Source organism: Tamandua tetradactyla, chromosome 15 (genome assembly GCF_023851605.1).
Source record: "Tamandua tetradactyla isolate mTamTet1 chromosome 15, mTamTet1.pri, whole genome shotgun sequence".
In the NCBI taxonomy this organism is placed as follows: domain Eukaryota; kingdom Metazoa; phylum Chordata; class Mammalia; order Pilosa; family Myrmecophagidae; genus Tamandua; species Tamandua tetradactyla.
Window position 1 is genome coordinate 60,890,115 of NC_135341.1, and position 13,764 is coordinate 60,903,878.

General features: G+C 34.4%; 1 protein-coding gene across 4 annotated transcripts in view; it reads left to right on the forward strand.

Annotated features, from left to right (window-relative positions):
* Window positions 1-13,764, forward strand: part of SLC4A7 (solute carrier family 4 member 7) — a 127,299-nt gene that overhangs the window by 107,928 nt on the left and 5,607 nt on the right. For all 4 annotated transcript variants that reach the window (XM_077129952.1, XM_077129951.1, XM_077129954.1 and 1 more), the window contains 5 exons: window positions 586-747; window positions 929-1,180; window positions 8,490-8,558; window positions 9,893-10,066; window positions 11,674-11,805. In XM_077129952.1, coding sequence (XP_076986067.1) covers window positions 586-747; window positions 929-1,180; window positions 8,490-8,558; window positions 9,893-10,066; window positions 11,674-11,805 — 789 coding nt within the window. The remainder of the gene's footprint in view (window positions 1-585; window positions 748-928; window positions 1,181-8,489; window positions 8,559-9,892; window positions 10,067-11,673; window positions 11,806-13,764) is intronic.

Sequence of the window (13,764 nt, forward strand, 5' to 3'; positions counted from 1 at the left end):
GAGACCAGCAGGAGTTAGAAACAGGGTAAGATAATGGGTAATTGGAGCTGAAGGGATACAGACTGTGCAACAGGACTAGATACAAAAACTCAAAAATGGACAGCACAATAATACCTAAGTGTAATGTAACTAGGTTGAAACACTGAATGAAGCTGCACCTGAAATATGGTTTTTTGTTTGTTTGTTTGTGTGTTTGTATCTTTTGTTTTTGTTTTTTCTTTTTCCTTTTTATATATATATATTTTTTTATTAGTATTATTATTTTAATTCTCTTCTCTATATTAACATTCTATATCTTTTTCTGCTGTTTTGCTAGTTCTTTTCCTAAATCGATGCAAATGTACTAAGAAATGATGATCATACATCTATGTGATGATACTAAGAATTACTGAGTGCATGTGTAGAATGGAATGATTTCTAAATGTTGTGTTAATTTCTTTTCCTTTTTTTGATTAATAAAAAAAAAATATATATTGAATCCAGTTTTGTCTGATTCCCTGGTATTTGCAAGACCCAATCAGTGCTGTGTGAAATTACATACAATAAAGAAGGAAACTTTTTTGTTATCTTTCAATTTTTTAACAGCCTACTACAGCAACTAGGGGCTGGATAATAAGCCCATTGGGAGAAAATCCCTGGTGGACCCTGTTAATTGCTGCTATTCCAGCTCTGCTCTGTACCATTCTCATCTTTATGGATCAGCAAATTACAGCTGTAATCATAAACAGAAAGGAACATAAATTGAAGGTAAATTTTTAAATTTTACCTCTCATTGTGTCTTTTTTCAAGCTTGAGGTGTTTTTATGCTGGCAAAGCATTAGAAGACAAAAGATGAAAATTAGTTCCTTCCCTCTTTATTAACAGTATAGCGTTTTAGCCTGAAAGAACAACTTGGAATTAGAAATATTTGTGTTCATTTACTTTTCAGAAAGGAGCTGGCTATCACCTTGATTTGCTCATGGTTGGTGTGATGTTGGGAGTTTGCTCTGTCATGGGACTTCCGTGGTTTGTGGCTGCAACAGTGCTGTCAATAAGTCATGTCAACAGCTTAAAAGTTGAATCTGAATGTTCTGCTCCAGGGGAACAGCCCAAGTTTTTGGGAATCCGTGAACAGCGGGTTACAGGGCTAATGATATTTATTCTAATGGGTCTCTCTGTGTTCATGACGTCAGTACTGAAGGTAAGCTCTCTTTTTTTTTAAATCTTCATTTTTGTAAAGTTTATATGTAGTTGTTTGAAAATTAAACACTAAAATAAGCTTAAAATATCTAAAATTAGTTTCATTTCCTAGGATTTACTTGGGAAATAATATTTTGGTATGGTTTTTAGTTATAGTAGACATTACTGAAAGTAATGTAAAAGGATGGCACTGTATAGTGTTGGAGTGAGTTATCCATGGCTTAGTTACGGTCTGAAAGGAGAACATACCCTGAGGATTCTGTAGGTATGTTAGTGGAAGTGCTATTGAAAGATGTATATATATATATATATAAATGAAATTTATCTTTCAGTAGCACTGAATTATTAGACTAAAATGTTAAAAATAATCTCATTCTTAATTAAGTTAAATGATTCTTTCTGATATACTGAGTGAAACAACACTGATAAGTAAACTCATTAGAAAACAAACAAAAGCAGTTAATGTTAACAGTGAAGTGTATACGAAATCAGTTTATATTAAACATTGTTTGTTTAGTCATACTTTTACTAAAATACAAAAGTTCTAAAATTAAAAGCCTCCCTATTTTCCCTCATTTTTCAAACTAACTCAGAGGTAAGTTCTTTTCACTTTCATTTTCTTTTTAGTGATTATGGTGGTTACCCCCATCAAAGCTTTCAATACATTTATAATTATCTCTTCACCTAAGGCATTGCTAAGTGTATTCTATGCACTCCTGGGGTTCCTGCCAGGTCCTTCCCTTTCTGAGTACATAACTGCAAGATTGGGTTTTCTTTATATAATTCAGCCAAAACAACATAATACAGTATACTGAATACAAAATCAGGTAATCCATTTGTCTTCTCTTACGGCAGCCACTAGAAATTAACAGAAATGCAAAACATGTCACTTCCTCATTAAATTTCATTTTGTTTTGTAAATTACAGTTTTTCGTTAAAAATATGTTCCACATATTAACTTGTAATGGGTTTATTATTTTAAAATGAATTAATAAATATTTTTTAATGTTCTTTTAATTTCTAATATGGTGAAAATAATATATTAAAAACTTGCGTGAAAGTTTTTTTGGGGTTTAATATGGTGAAAATGATATATTAAAAACTTGCATAAAAGTTTTTTGGGGGTTCTCAGTACTTTTTGAGACTGCCAAATAGTCCTGAGACTAAAAAGTTTTGAGAGCTTCTGATGTAAGATTGTCTTTCATGACAAGTCTAAGCATACTTAAGTATCTTCTGTCTTCCCTCTCCCTTCCATCCCTTGCCTTTCATTGACTGCATTTTTAGTTTTATTATTATTGTTACTGACATTTACTTCTGTGCTGTAATTATAATTGAGCCTTCTGTGCTTTTTCTTGAAGTTATAAAAGTGTAAAGTCTGTGGGAACACAAACAATGTTATGATAGGAATATTCACTGAGGCCTACACAAAGACGGAAATATATCCTATTTCACTAAGCTCCACTCAAGACCAAGTAGATTTTCTTAATATTTATTAACTTCCCTTACATTTTTTTTAGAAAGTATATGTAGAGTCTCCTTTTTCCTTGAATTCCTCTTTTGTAATGCTAGAGGAATTTTTTGAGTCCTTTTTTTTCATAAGTGGTCACATGGGTGGTAAATGTCTAGAGTTCTCGTTTAAAAATGTCTTTATCCTCACATTTAAATGGTAATTGGATATAGATTTCAAGGTTTGAAAGAATTTTCCATCGGGCCTTAAAGTCACTGTAGCAATGTTTTCTAAAAATCAGTATTCCTAATGAGAAATCTGATATCTATTTCATTTTTTTTTTTTTTTACCTTGGAGACTACCCCCCACTCCTACCCCTTTCTGAAAACTATGACAACTTTCTTTTTCCTTCTGTGTTACGAGCTTTTACTGGTATATTTAGATAGATAGGTAGGTAGATTCTTTCCATTTACCTTACTTTTCTCTCTGTGGATTATTTTAGTCTGAAAGTTTGTGCCTTCATCTGTAGGAATTATCTCCCATTGTTTGTTTTATCCTCTCCTCTATTGCCTGGCAGGTATTTCTTTAACGTAAGTTGTACAATCACCAGACCTTCTGGATATGTTCTGACATTCCTCTCTTACCCCCCACCCATCACAATTTTCTCAATGTTTTAAGAAATTTCCCCTGTTACCCATATCTTTATATTCATCTTTAATCTTCTCAACATCATTATTCCAAAATTTTATTTATTTTAATAATTATGTATTTACTTTCCAGTTACTTTAAAAAAAAAAGCATTTTATTTTGAAATAAAACTTCCAGGATAGTTACAAAAATAATCCAAACCCTCTAGAGTGAACTCAAACATACCCCAACCACCCCACCCCCCCATACCCAGACTCACCAGTTCTAATATTTTGTCACATTTACCATATCATTCTGTTTGTCGATCTGTCAATGCATTTTCTAAACGCTTGAATTGTTTACATGTTCCTTGAACATTTATTACTGTTAGGTATATTTCCTGAGTAAGCATATCTTGTAGCCACCTTACTGCAGTTATCAAGTTCAAGAAATTTAACATTGACATAAAGCTTATAGTCTATTCCAAGTTTTTAATTATGTTCCAGTAAATATCTTTATGGGCTTTTTCTCCTCCTTTGTTAGATCCCATCATTGTCTCTTTAGTTATTCTTTTTTTTTTTTAAATTGGGGGAACATGTATAAACAACATAAACTTCCCCAGTGCAACCACTGCCAAGCATATCGCTCAGTGGGAATAATCACATTCACAGTGTTTTGATAGCACCATTTTCCATTACTAAAACTTTCCTATCTCCCCAAATGGAAACCCTGTACCCATTATGGACCAGCTCCCCGTTCACCCTGATGCCTCTTCCCTTTTAACCTGAACTCTTTATTTCTGTCTGTTTGAACTTACATATTCTCCTGTATTTTCTGTGTATTTACCATTGGGCTTAAATTTAACATCCTAAGTCTATAAATAATCTCTTTGGCTTGGATACCAATATAACTTTGGTAGTACACAAAAACTATGTTCCTATATCCCTCTGCTCTCCCACCTTTATGTAGTTGTCACACATTGTATGTTTTATACATTATGAATAATTCCAATTTATCATTACATCTTATGTGTCTGCCTTTTTAGTTCTTATAGGAAGTAAAGAGTGGAGTTACAAACCAAAAAACAGGGGTATATATTTCCCCATATCATTACTCCTGCGGAGAACTTTATTTCTTCATGCAGCTTCATTCTGCTGCCTTTCGTCTCCTTTCAACCTGCAGAGCTCTCTTTAGCATCTATCGCAGGGCTGCTCTTAGTGCTGAACTCGCTCAGCCTTTGTTTATCTGGGAATGTCTTAATCTCTCCCTTACTTTTGAAAGACATTTTTTTGCTTTTAGCACTTTTAATGTAATCATACTACTGTCTTCTTGCCTCCATGGATTCCACTAAAAATTGGCACTTAATCTTACTGAGGCTCCTTTGTACATGACATGTTGGTTCTTGCAGCTTTTAGAATTCTCCTTATCTTTGGCATTCTGCAGTTCTACTATAATATGTCGTGGTGTGGGTCTGTTTGGGTAATTTATCCTGTTGTGGAGTTTGTTGAGTATCTTGCATGTATATATTCCTATCTTTTGCTAAGTTTGTGAAGTTTTCAGCCATTATTCCTTTGAGTATTCTCCCTGCCCCTTTCTGTCTGTCTTCTCCTTCTGGTTTCCCACATTGCAGTTGGTATGCTAGATGGGGCCCCAGAGATATCTTAGGAGAGGAACTTTTCTTCATTTTTTCCTTCTTTCTGCTCCTTAGACTGCATAATTTCAGTTGTGTTACCTTTGAGTCCACTGCTTGTTCCTTCTGCCAGCTTTAATCTACTGTTGAATTCCTCTATGTAATTTTAAATTTCTTTTACTGTAGTCTTCGGTTCTGTTTGGTTCCTTTTCATAACTTCTATCTCTCTATTGATCCTCTCCTTTGTGTTCATGTGTCATTTTAGTTCTTTGTTCTTCCTTTCCTTTAGCTCTTGGAGCGTATTTGGAACTTAAAAAAATTTTTTTTCATAATCCTTTAATCTTCTTCTTTGCTTGGGCCATCACTTTGTTTCTTTTTATGTTTTATAATATTTGGTTGAAAACTGGACATTTTAATATTGTAATGCATTATTGCTAGAATTTAGTTACTGAGACATTTATCTGTTCCTGAAGCATGTATCCAGCAAATGGGCTTTTTTAAATTGAAGATTTTTGATTTTTTGAATAATTACATTTTTAATCTTTCCCAAATACTTTTTAAGCTGTAATCTTTTTTCAATGCAATTTTGTTGAGATATATATTCACATACCATATAATCATTGTACAATCAGTGGTTTACAGTATTGTTGTGTAGCTGTGCATTCGCCATCACAATAGATTTTTGAACATTTTCATTGCTCCAAGAAAAGAAGAAAAGTAAAAATAACAGTGGAAAAGAACACCTAAAACATCCCAAACTCCCCTCCCTCCATTATTTATTTATTTATTTAGTTTGTCTTTTTTTTTTTTCTCCTCTTACTCATCTGCCCATTCAGTGGATAAAGGGAATGTCAGTCACAAGGTTTTCACAGTCACACATCACACCTTAAAAGCTCTGCAGTTGTTCAGTCCTCTTCAAGAATCAAGGCTACTGGGTTACAGTTCAGTAGTTTCAGGCCGTTCTCTCTAGGTACTCTAATACATCAAAAGCTGAAAGGGGATGTCTATATACAGCATAAGAGTAACCTCAAGAATGACCTTGGCTTTATTTGAAATCTCTCAGCCACTGAAACTTTATTTTGTTTCAGTTCTCCTCCCCTTTTTGGTCAAGAAGGCTTTCTCATTCCCACAATGCCAGGGTCCAACTCATTCCCTGGAGTCATGTCCCACGTTGCCAGGGAGATTTACACCCCTGGGAATCATGTCCCACGTAGTGGGGGGAGGGCAGTGAGTTCACTTGAGGAGTTGGCTTAGAAAAAGAGAGGCCACATCTAAACAAGAAAAGAGGTTTTTGGGAGCTGAGTCCTAGACACAGTCCTAAGTAGGCTTAGTTTCTTCCCTGTAGGAACAAGTTTCATAAGGGCAAGCCCCAGGTTCTAGAGCTTAGACTATTAAATTGCAAGTCCCAAATGCTTGCAAGAATATCTGGTCTTCCACAGGTGGAGAAATTTAGTACCTCCACCTTTTCCCCCAGACTCTCAAGGGGACTTTGCAAATAAATTTTAATCTTCTGTTCAGATTACTCTGGGATATATTGGGCTATCATACCAACCTGTATAAACCAAGATTTCAATCCTTATTCAAGATTCCATATAATTATAGTGTTCAAAAAGCTGGCCATATAAGTTAGATTTGATAGTGTGCTACTGACAATATAACTTTTATTGCACCCGTTAAACATCTCTTTCTTTGGTCTCACATAGAAGTTGAAGTTTTGAAGTATAGTCGATACCGTCCTTTACCCTTTAGTCTGCTTTAGCTTAATCCTACCTGAATCAGCATCATTCATATCTCTAATTACAGTCTGATCACTTTTTCAGTGTTTTTAACAGTTGCTGTAAGGGGTAGGTAGGTAATGGTGACTTTCATACCTACACCACTCTAGCTCTGAGTCTCAGGTGTGACACATATATACCTGAGGTTCCAGGGAAGGACCAGAACCTGCAAGTGTTATGATAGAGCTTTCCTTGAATTCTAGGAGCGTACAGAAAAAAGAAGATAGAAAAAATAAAACACCTTCCCTAGTTTTTTCAGATTGACCTATGAAAGTGCTCTCCTTCCAAGCTTATTCATGCAGTGAATTTAGGGTAAAGCTCAAAGCCAAAGTGTAGGGGATGCTTTGATCCTCTTTGCACAGACATCTATCTATTCGTGGTCAAGTACATGTGGCTCTAGGAATTCCCCCATTTACACAGATAAGAACATGTCCTCTTCCATAGGAAACAGTTTCCTCAAGGTCCCGGGCACTCTGCTGTATGTCCTACAGCCAGAAATCCCTTGCTTCAGGCAGCTAGGACTTGACTGCTCTCCCTCGGTACTCTACATGAGACCTCTGTGGCCTACTTTCTACGTACATGCAGGTCACATTCTGGATGGCAGGTTTAAGACAGATGTCCTGGCTACCACCAAAGGGATTAGGGCAGACATACAATCTCCTTCCAGAACCAGGACCAGGACCTACACTGGGAGCATCGACTAGCTCCATGGGAGCTGGTGGAGGGGTGGGCAGGGGCCGTGGGAGCTGGTGAAGGGGTGGGCAGGGGCCAGCCAGGTGCCTAAGGTCCTACTGTTTTCAAATGGCCTTTTTCTTGATTTGGTACCTGCCTGCTACTGCAGTTGTCTAACAGGTTTTTTGAGCTTCAGCAAAGATGTTTCTACCAGTTCTTGCTGCTTGTTCAAAGCTACTGTTGTGGGACACGGGGTGGAGGCGGACAGTGCCTTGAAGCTTTTTACTTGGTCATGCCTCTCGGGACAGGCACCTCCAACTGCTTTTTTTTGTTCTGATTTTTGTTTTCCTCTGGTATTCTGAAGTTGCTTTATGGATAAAATATCAGAGGATATTGATTAGACTTTTTATTTTTAAAAATATGTTTTCTTCTCTTCCCAACTCATTTATTTTCCTTCCAGCATCCTTCCAAATGACCTTAGTAGGTTGGTTAGTAGAGATGGAGTGGATGTAGGTGGCCTCTGTCATTGTTAGGTCCTTTTCCCTCAGTTATTGATTGTAGTTTTTGTTTACTAGCCAGTTAATAGCTAGGCTTTTCTGTAGGATGTTAAGTGAATAGATAGATGCTCTGGGATTTCCGTAACTGCCAAGTGAAATATGGACTTTATTCTGGGGAATGAAGTTCAAATCGTACATTCTGTGAGAAGTACTGTTTAATAGTCACTGCAGTAGGGGGTTAGTAGTGATAAAAATAGTAATGGTAACACTGTTTTGAGTGATTGATATGTACTATGTGCTTCTTTGAGTCTTTTATGTATTTAAAGTTATTAAACCTTTACAACGATATAATGTGGAAATTAAAGCTCAAAGAGATTAAGTAGTGCCCATGTTCTAGGTTTTAAAACCAAGTAATCTGACTGTAGGGCTCTTCTCCACTGGACATGTTCTCTTTTCAGAAAGGAACACATAGAAGATAACAGTTTTTCAAGAGATTAATTTTTACTAACATTTTTCATGTTTATAGAAAAAATAGGGCCAACTAGTCCTCATCATTCAAAGATTTCTTAGTTCTGTCCCCATAGGAAGCATACTATTTTTGTGTATTTATTATTGTAAAACTGTTTTAGTAATAGTTCTGATTGTTTTTGTTTTACTTACAGTTTATTCCAATGCCTGTTCTGTATGGTGTTTTCCTTTATATGGGAGTTTCCTCATTAAAAGGAATTCAGGCAAGTCCTAAGTATTATTCTTGATTCTTTGATACTTTAGAGGCAGATCAGTTTTCCAGCTGGTAATTTCAAATCCATATTTGCCAAATCATTGTTGCTTACTGCACATTTTTGTTTCTAGAAGGTGAGATCATGAACTGATGAGAGCATTACCTATTTTAATTGAAGTCAGTGAAAGGCACTGTAATTCTCAATAAAGACTAATGCAGTGAGAGGGATGAAGGATCAAAGGTTGAAATGGGAGAAAAAATACTGCTTTTGACACATAGGACAGTAATTCCAGAGCTTAAAAAGAAAGCATAGATGATGGTTTCCAATAAAAATGGTAATACCTGCCATTTGTGTGGTACCATATAGTTTATAAAACCAAGCCCATAAATTCTTTTCTGTGATCCTCAGAACAATATTGGAAAGCAGGAACAAAAGGAATCCTAATTTTCAAAACAGGAAACAGAAATAGAGGAACTTAACTGAAGATTATTAGCTAAGTAAGCAATGGAGCCAGGGCTAGAACCCGGTGCTTTCATTACTTTGTTTTATGTTATTTATAATACTTCCTGGAAAACAACCAGATACAGCTTAAGATTTGTATGGACTCAGTTTTAGTGTAAAGCATTTAGACCATCAAGTACAGTTAGCACAATTTTGTAAGTAGCCGCCTTCTGTCATGAAGAGTATGTTGTCTAAAGTTGCCACCTAATGGCTGGCAGGACTTCTCAGAGGCAGCATCTGTGTTTTTCAACACAGTCCATGATCTGCTCTCCACTGATCTAAAACAATCTGATTATGTCATTTGATTTTTGCAACAACTTTGTGAGTTACGAAGGGCTGACCATTTCCCCAATTTATAAATGAGGAAATTAAAGCTAAAAATGATTTAGATTTGCTTAGTGTATTTTCAACGAGCAAAGAATTGTCATTGGTACCTAAGTCATTTTCTTATAATTGGGAATGTTAGACTTTGAAAAAACCTTAGGGTCATTCAGAGTTATTCTTTTATTATACTTAATAGAAAACCAGTTTAAGAAATTAAAAGACTTGCTCATTTGATTATAACAGAGAAATTCATAAAAATAATTCAGTCCCTGAAATTAAAACATTTTGAGTTGTTTTCTGATTACATTGATTGTGTTAGTTCGTGGTTTCCTTAACTGTTTTTTCTTCCTTATATGCAGAGACTCAATGTAGAAATATTTTCCTGTAATATGAGAACATATCAAGGAAGCTATAGCTTAAATTTAACACGTATAAACCTATCATTTATTTTCTTAAATAATGAAGTGATATTTTTGTTGAAAACTTACTCTTTTTTTCTTCTTCCACTCTATGTGTAGTTTTTTGACCGTATAAAATTGTTTGGAATGCCTGCTAAGCACCAGCCCGATCTGATATACCTCCGTTACGTGCCTCTGTGGAAGGTCCATATTTTCACAGTCATTCAGCTCACTTGTCTGGTTCTCTTGTGGGTGATAAAAGCTTCAGCTGCTGCAGTTGTTTTTCCCATGATGGTAATAAATTCTTCAGGCTTATTTTGTCAATAGTTAATAAAGATTTTTGTTTTGATAGTAATTATTTTATCAGTATTTACAATGGACTTTGAGAAAAGAATAGCCCATTTTAAGCACCCTGGGTTTCTAGAAATACATATTAACCATTTCTAATTGTAAACCAAACCAACTGAATTTTCTTATCATTTTCTAAATTTTTTTTCTTTAATCCCTGAACCATAGAACCTCATGCATTTAAGAATTTAAGAAGGTGGCAGAACAAAAATGATGGCCAAATGTATAAAAATAAAAGCACCGCAAGTATAAGTCTGGAAGTATAAGTATGTTTGTTACAAAGTTGTTTGAAGTGGCGAAAAAAGTAACAAATAGCCTAAATATTAATCAGTAGAAGAACCAAAGGAAAAAAATTATAGTATAGATATATAAACTATTACATGGTTATTAAAAGGTTAGTTCTGTATATTTTTTCCCACAAGGATACCCATGGTAAGTGATTAGAGTAAGCTGTAGAGAAATATATATAATTTGAACCTGTTTTCTTAACATAACAAAAGCATCCCCTAAATTATATATTGGGTGTGCTGTTTTATGTCCCCAGGGAAAGATGTGGAAACACACATACCAGGCTGTTAGCAATGGTTCATCTTCCCTGCCTTCCTTCATCCTGCCCATCTCTCCCTCTTGTTTCTTACTCTCCCTACCCCTCTCTTACCTCTTCCTTTCCTTCCTTTCCTATCATTCCCTTTCTTTTACCTTATAACTATTTATTAGTTGCCTACTGTTTACCTAGTCATTGTTGTAAGTGTTAGGGACTCAGTAGTGAAAAAAACAGACAAAAATGCTTGCAGTCATGAAATTTATGTTCTAGTAAAGAGTGGAGTGGAAAACAAGATTGAGAGAAGAAACTGAAAAATAATGCAAAACAGAAAAAAATAATATTTAGTGGATTTATACAATGTCACTTTAAAAATATCACTGGAAATACATAAATTGATTATGCACAAAAGTCATATAGACACAAACATTGACTTAAGTAGGTGAGTATTTTTGTCTTTCAGTCTTTTAATTTTACTGAGACAGATTGGATTCAATTGTAATGACATTAAATAGTGGCAGCTCAAACTCTTAGTCAACCAAAGCTGTGGAAGGTGTTCAGCCTCATACTGAGTAGCCTAGTCATTTATTTTATATCTGCTAAATGCAGTGCACTAAGAATAAAAACATTAAACAAATGAACAAATAAACAAGAAACGTGTCTGTTCTTGAGGGCCATAGAGATTTCCCTCTTTCTTACTGAGGAGTCCTTGGCACATTGGGAATATTAAGAGTATGCTAATATTTCTTCATTGTCCATTTAGTTCTGTGCGTGCAGAAGTTAAAATTGCCGTTTCCTTTTTTTCCCCCCTCTATAGCTTTGCTTTTATCAGAAATTTCAAAAAGATAAATTAGGTGACTCGGTTCTTTTGAAATGAGATAACTCATTTTTAAACTAACTATATAAACTAGTTTTTCATTATTTATTTGTTTTATAAATAATTTTCTCTTTAAGTGATAAAGTTTATCTTTTCATATATTGCTTAATATTCCCTTCTCCACTTTTTTTTAAGGTTCTTGCATTAGTCTTTGTTCGCAAGCTCATGGACCTGTGTTTCACAAAGAGAGAACTTAGTTGGCTTGATGATCTCATGCCAGAAAGTAAAAAAAAGAAAGAAGATGACAAAAAGAAAAAGGAGAAAGAGGTACAAAAACAAGAATTTTAAATACACCTCATTTATTTATTGTTTACTGTTTTGTGCCATATAGCAGGTACTATTCTGATCACTTTATATGAGTTTACTTCTTTAATCCTTATAAGAGCTCTGTTACTAAGACAGATACTATTATTCTCCCTGTTTTACAAGTGGGGAAACTAAACCAGAAGGAGGTTAGGTGACTTGTACCAAACGTATATGCTCTTAGCCATTTTATAGTCTTACCCCCCATAGTCTGATACAAATATACTTTTCTGAAATTACTTATCAAAAATCAGAAGACTTAGAGTTTTTACAGTATAAAACTTACTTATACAAGATAATTCTACTTAATAGCCTATCCTCTAATTTTATTTCCAATACATTAATATATTTAACAGCCTTTTAATAATCTGTTGTTCATAATGATAAAAAGGACTTTAAGTAAATACCTTTTTACAAAAATATAATATGACACTAAATCTTTACATGTAATGTTATGTTCCATTAGTTAATTGGTATATAAAAGGTATTATTAGTTTAGTCTGAATTTGTTTATTTTATAACCAACTCAGTGCTATCACTTAGTACGAATCAAAAGTTGGTGTGTACTTTGTATCATAGATGATTTTGTTGATTTTAATTCCTAGTTGAATTTTCCCATTCAGAATATTGTTTGAACATCAAAGATAAGATACGTTTTTAAATTGTAGTTCTGTTTAAATAGAAATCTTAAAATTACTGGTTTCATGTTTTCTTTTCAGCAAAAATTATGACTTCGAATTTGAATAGAATATTTTGAATTGGGGCCTCAATATTTTGAAATTAATATTTTTGTTTTCTTCAAGCCTGTATTCTATACGTAAAGGTTTATGATCTTTTTGTTATTTTCCCAATAGGCTATTACTAACTTATGAAATAGATTGGTAAAATTGCTTATTTATTACTTTTTAAAATTAGTTACAGTAAGGTTCAGTAGTATATAATAGGTAGCCAATACAAAAGCAGCTTAAGAACAAACATTTATTCTCTCACATGGAAGTAGTTTTGGAAATAAGTGCTTTGTGATGGCTCCACAAAGTCATCAGAAGCTGAGACTCCTATGTTTCTTTTCTCCCAACCTCACATATAGCTTCCATTCTCAGATTCATTTCATGACCATGCTAGCTGCATGATAGCTATCATGTTTCATGTTAGCACTAGGACAGCAGGTTGGAAGAAATGGGAAGAAGGCAAAAGGGGCTTTACCCCACTGTCTTTTTTTAAGGCGTCTTCTCAGAAATGTCATCCAGTAAGTTCTGCTTGCATCACACAGCCACAACGAATTACAAGAAATGCTTGGAAATTAAGTTGTAGGTTTTTCATTTTTGTTTTAAGTTAGGCACATTGCTACCTCAAAAAAATAGAAGTTCTGTTAGTAAAGGAGGATGAATGCTTGTTTAGAAACTTTTAGTCACTCCTACAAAACTGCCCTGCCCTGCATTCCCCATTATTATTATGTCATGATTTTGGTCCATGTCCCCTATTTGAGTGCTGTCAACTTGGAGTGACTTTTCTCCCCAGAGGACATTTTGTAATAAAGTCTGAGTCTTTATTGATTGTCTAATAGTGGGGTGCTGCTCCCTACAGCAAAGAATTGCTAAATGTCAGTATTGCTGAGGTTGAGAAACCCTGCTTTATCCAAATGAGGTTTTGCTTATATTGTGTTGTGATGAGAAATATGTGATTTCACAAAATTTTCTCTTTGTATACTTACTTAGTAATTGATATATTTATATCAGATATATTTATTTCACATATATTTATAAGGTGAATTTGCTTTTTAAATAGTATTTATGCTTTACTTACAGAAATGAACATTGTATCACTTAAATTATTTACAAGTTTTTTTTTTCATGGTATGATGCAAGTATGTTTTCATAGTAGAATGAGTTCTTCAGTCATGAGCAGCTGTTACATTTTTAAAAT